Genomic DNA, 6,000 nt, shown 5'->3' with positions numbered 1-6,000 from the left:
TTGTTCGAATTAAATTCGAACATAAAATTCGAATATTGGTTCGATTATAGAACGATCGTAAACGTTCCAGAAACGTTGAAAATAGTTTTGACTGGACGTGAACAGGAGACGTTCAGAAATAGAATCGGGACCAGGTCTCTAATTAGACTGGAAACGGGGGACCTAATTCTTGCATTCTGTGAAAACGGGTAAGATTGGCTATAATGTAATTATCTTAATCTTCACTATCGTTACTTTTTAAAAACCCAGCGAAGCGGGTCCTTGCAGCTAGTAATTATAATAAGTTAATATAAAGTTAATATATAATAAGTTAATATATTAATATTATAATAAAGTTAATATATAATAAGTTAATATAAAGTTACAATAAATTAAGTTAATATACAATTATATATACAGTACCTAATTAATATATAATTATATGTACAGTACCTAATTTATATATAACACTGTACAGACGATAGTAAACTCAATTTACCCGCCTAAACTCTCCGTAGCGTGGCGCTGGACGGCAGAAAGTAGTTCGGCTGCCCGATGACGTTTTACCGAATTATAGGAGTTTTTTACCATGTTTGTACGGATACCGTCGCAATTTTTTCGCCGTCATATAGGAATCCGAACTATAGGAACCCTTGTTATAAGGGGGTCGACTGTATTTTAAACAGGTCGCTGCACTACCAACGAATTTTTCATTGCTTGTTCTGTGACAAAACTGAATTTTGGTCTTTTAAATTGAAATACCTAAATAAGAGGGAGCCGAAATTTTCCTCCGCCCCGGGCGGCTGACACCTACGGTACGCCACTGCTTTTAGTCGAGCTCAAACCAAGGAACAACTGCCAGCGATCAGTGGTTTTTATGCCAGAAAAAGCGTGTCGTTCTCTTATTTTTTCCTCCGTATTCTGTGCGACAATTGACCAGCGACGATTCATTTTAAAACGAACTTTAGATGAGACGACACTCTAAACCAGTGTTTTTCAACCTTATTGAATACGCGACCCCTTTACAAGTTAAAAACTTCTGGCGACCCCCCAGGTCGCCAGAAGTTTTTAACTTGTAAAGGGCCATATTAAAACTACATCAGTGATTTTAAAAACTACGTATTTAATTTTCTTTCTGTTGAGACCTAAATATCGATGGAAAAATCAATTATATTGTAAAATAAACAGCTACAGCCTTCTCACTGAAATTGTAGTTTTTTATTGTGATGTAGGACCTGCAAACACTTGTCTTTTTCTTTTACCCGCGACACCCCGTGTAAGGCTTTGCGAACCCCCTGGGGGTCGCGACCCACAGGTTGAAAAACACTGCTCTAAACAAATTAATTTAGTTTGTTTCACGGTTTACGAAAGAACTCTTACACGGTTTCATTCCAATTGCTAGGCAGAGAAAAATTGCTTTGCTTCCGAACATTGGCAGAGTCGTAACTTTCCCAGCGAATAGTAAGAAGTAAGAACCTACGATTGTTTCCGAAAGACGCGTTCTGAATTTTAGCCATTTATGCAATAATGGGTACGTTCGTAAAGTCGAACGAGTTAAAGGAGAATGACGTCATCGTTATTCTTATTTCGTTAGACTTTTCGACCGATTCGTTTATAACTAAATAGCTGTTTCTAAAATCAAAGATATGAATGTTGCTAGTGCAACATTATCCGAAATATATTTCTTAGATTGATTCGGGTGGATAGTTATTTCAATCATTTCACCTTTTAATTCATAGTTTAAACACTCGAGTAGATTTAGAAACATCGATATCGTCGGGCGCCATTTTCTTAACGAAGTGAACAAAGAATGTGGACTTACTGAGGTTCTGGTAAAACAGTAACGTAGTAACCTTACTGTTTTACCAGAACCTCAGTTTGCTATTATCTTATTGTATCAACATTGCCGTTTTTAATGGAAAATTTTGTTTTATCGCGTGCTTAGTCTTTTAATGTTCAACGCATCAAATCCACATGTCAAATGTAAGTCCACATTCTTTGTTCTTTTCTGTCAATCACGGTCTTTTTATAAAAATTGTTAACTTCCTAATATTTTTTGTAGAAAAAAGCTGATGAGGGACTCCATGTCCGAAATGCATTCTAAAAATAAAATAGTGTTTTTCTAACTCAAATTTGATGTCCTGTAGTGGTGTAATAAGTCTAGCGGCAAAGAAAAGCCAATTTTAGTGCTGACAAGCCATTCAGAAGACTAGACAAGCGTATCATAGTACACATTTGACATGTTAACCACATCATAAAGATTTTGTAAACGATGTTTGAAGTTCGAAGAAATAAAGTTTATTTATTTTATTTTTTGCTGGGAAGAATATAAGCTTCTGTAGGCCTCCTCTTGAATTCGCTAGACCGTCATTGCTTGTAATTGTAAGCAAGTTTCTGATTACAAGTTTTGCAATGTCAGTTTAGTTTATATGTTTTGGGATATGTTGTAGATCTTGATATTAGACGGTAAATATTAATATCTATAATGACAAAAACTGCACTTACTGTATTAAAATTAAACAAAAATATTCTCGTAAAGAGTAAATTATAGTGTTTCTCACATGCTTTCTAACTGTATATTTAGAATATCGTACATCGATAATTCGATTATTTTTCCAAACGACAAAATTTATAAAGAAAATATTCATTTTATTAAGAAAAATACTATAAAAGTAATCTTTAGTGAAGTACTATACACGTATCTTGTAGATAGATCCAAAATCTCCGAAACCTTTGATCTAAACTAATCGTTAGACATCAGTTATCAATAAAACGATTTTGATTTTAATGCTTTGAATTTCGAAAAACGGTTTTTGATATACGAAAACTCACTCTGTTATTTTGAACAATAAAAATACAATTTAAATACTTCCATCTTTTCACTTCCACATTTTCAGACAAAATTAATGGCGCATTAGACGGACTTTTTTAATTTACAATATAACTTGAAAACATTTGACATTATATAACGTATCAAAACTTATGCTTTTAAAAATGCCCTAATTAAAATTGTTTATTAATATTAAAAATATTTGTATCTAAATATATAAAATTACTTGTCCTGACTGACTGAGTCACTGATTCATCATCGCCCAGAGCAAACCGCTGAACCTAAAGAGGTGAAATTTGGTACACAGTTAGGGTACGTCACGGAAACGCACACTAAGAAGGGATTTTTCAAAATTTTCCCGTGGGGAGAGAGAGAGAGAGCATTAATTAAAGCTTAACCGGAAGAACAGCTTCTACTGTACTATTTTAGATGCGATTTTTTGTTTTCAACGACGTTTAGTCTTCATTAAGTACTTAGGGGTATTAAATTGATAACATTTCACACATTGTTATAAATATTTTTATATATTTCGATTTTTTAACCAAATGTTCGAACCATTTTAAATTCGAATTTGTTATTACATATTGGTTCGATTATAGAACGACTGTAAACGTTCCAGAAAATTGATCAAATTGAAAATAGTTCGTTTGATTCTCGGCAATTCTCATCATTCTCAGCGATAGGTGTTATATAACAATTACTATGGTTGTTGAAATATTGAATATAAATGAGGTTTGCTTGCAAAACCTCTGCGGGCAAAGTCGCGGGTAACAGCTAGTATGTATATAAAAATATAAAATTTAAAATCGTTCTTTATTTCACAAATATTTAAAAATCGCGTTTCTTATTCGTTAATCATTATTTTAATTCAGTTATAAAAAAATTTAGCAACGAGTTGCATAACTTTCCCGGCTTTTATGAGATTTTATTTTTAAAATAACACTTGTATTACTAATAAAAATAAATAACTAAATTGTATGTGGCGCTATCTATTATGAGATTTTGTTATAAAAATTTCATATATTTTTAATTATTATAAAAATCTAACAAGTAAAATCTCCATTAAGTTTGACTCCTCACGAGATGTATCATATGACCCTCTTTACCTTTCTAACCCTCTATCCCTTACCTTTCACAACAAAAATTTTATAGCATCAATGCCCCTTTTATACAAGCTACCGTGCCAAATTTCGTTTCTTTATCTTCACCTCGTCGTGAGATATTAAGCGAAATAGACTTTTAAATATAGGCACAGTGTAATTTTAATCGAAAGATATGACGGATCGAACCTCACACATCTGCCTATCCCTACATCGGGGTCATTATATCCGACAGATATGACTCTGAAAAATTGTTAGATGTGCTCGTCCTGATTCCATCCTCACCTTCCTGGATCATCCACAGCGATTTGCCGATGTCTCAGCCGTCTCGGCCGTCAAATTTTGTAATTACATTATCGTAAAAATGATTACAGTATCATTTACAGATTACGTATTATCGCCATTCTGATTATGATATTGTTATAACGGGTTAAATTTAAATCGTAGAAATGTAAATATCATGAAATTAGTGTAATCATCCATGCTTAAATAATTTTTAACGATATATCAAAAACGAATTTTGTTATATAATTTGTCATAATAAAAATTCTATTAAAATAATAATAAATATTTATATGTATTTCAATTACTGTTTAAAAATATATAAAATTTTAGTTATAAATCCGTCAATATTAATTTTATTATAATTATTAAGAATATATCAGTTGATATGATTTTTTTAAACAAGAAACATCCTGATTGGTTACTGTTTAACAATAAAAAGGATTATTAGTTGTAATCTTTTATAAAGAAAACGTGATTGGTTATCACGACTTTGACGTAAAAAAACATGTGATTATAACTAACGAGTAAGTAGTATGTTGTTGTAGTATCATTCTATGTCGTCTGCAGTTGATTTTTAAAAACAAAATGGAAAGTTATGAAACTGAAAAGTGTTTAAGTATACAGGAAGTATTCGATGGCGTCGTAGAAATTGCCGAAGGATTTGAGAAGATTATCGATTCTCAAGGTGATGTGGAGATAGTCAAAAGTGTTTTGAAAAAAGTCATTTGGTCTTTAGAACATTTAAGAAATTGTGTTTTGTTAAATGAGAGAATTGAATGCGAACTTTGTGATTTGAAATCTAAAGTCACTCAATTAGAATATGACAAGGAAGAAAAAGCAAAATTAAAAAAGAAATTCGATGAGGTAAGTTTACAACGTATGAGTAATGAATAAAAGAAAACAATTGGTGATTGAATTGAGGAAATGCTGCTGAATATACCTATACAATAATTATAGCTATTTGTTTCATAATTCATTCATTTATTATTTATTAATAGTTTTTTCTCCAGTTGAAATGTTCAAAATGTTTTTATCAATAAAGAATGTACATTTTAAAAGGATGAAAATATAATACCGTATTTCTATATTATTGATTTACTAAAAATAGATTACATAAAGTAGATTCTATATAATTTGTTTTATATTTAAGTAATGTACTGTATATCAGATAAGAAGCAAACAGTTAAGCTGGTTTGAAAAGTTATCTGATTTTTTGAGGTAGCAGGTATTTTCTGCTGATTAGAGATATTTATCTGATATGTGAGTTTGGATTAGTTGTTATATGATTTTATTCGTATTTTATAACAAAAAATATAAACAGACTTGCAAACTTTTATAGGAATTAGAACAAATTGAGGAATATTGGAAGAAAGAAAGCAAAACGTTAAATACACAAATTATTAAACTTCAACAAGAAAATCAACGTTTACAGAAATTTCAAACAGAAACTTCTGAAGAATTAAATAAGGAAGAAGGTAATCAATTTCAAATTTATATTATTTTTAAAAATAAAATTATATATAATTAAATCTTGGTATAGCATTTATTGATATAATGATGAGAAATATAGTTTCCTATGCAATTCATATTGGCTTAACATAAAACTTCTCCCTGTAGAACAACGATAATGCAATAAATTAAATTCTAATTAATTTTGATCACTAGACATCAGTAAAGATGAGAGTAAGTTACCAGATTTAGTGTTTTTGTATTTTAGTGCCTAAACTCATTTAACATAATAAAGCTTTCTTAAAAAGTGTACAGGGATGTTGCAAATTATACTTATTAAAATAATTAAACAAAGTA

At 30.7% G+C, this 6,000-nt stretch overlaps 1 protein-coding gene across 1 annotated transcript in view; it reads left to right on the top strand.

Moving 5' to 3' along the window:
• The first annotated feature begins 4,623 nt into the window (after window positions 1-4,623).
• LOC111628583 (RILP-like protein 1) overlaps window positions 4,624-6,000 on the top strand; it is a 28,150-nt gene continuing 26,773 nt past the window's right edge. The window contains exons 1-2 of the mRNA XM_023372405.1: window positions 4,624-5,058; window positions 5,534-5,669. Of these exons, the coding sequence (XP_023228173.1) occupies window positions 4,780-5,058; window positions 5,534-5,669 (415 nt within the window). The 5' untranslated portion in view covers window positions 4,624-4,779. The remainder of the gene's footprint in view (window positions 5,059-5,533; window positions 5,670-6,000) is intronic.

Source organism: Centruroides sculpturatus, unplaced genomic scaffold (genome assembly GCF_000671375.1).
Source record: "Centruroides sculpturatus isolate CEXI.00-Female unplaced genomic scaffold, Cexi_2.0 scaffold403, whole genome shotgun sequence".
NCBI lineage: Eukaryota > Metazoa > Arthropoda > Arachnida > Scorpiones > Buthidae > Centruroides > Centruroides sculpturatus.
The sequence above is the reverse complement of the archived record's forward strand: the minus strand, read 5'-3'. Positions and strand labels throughout refer to the sequence as shown.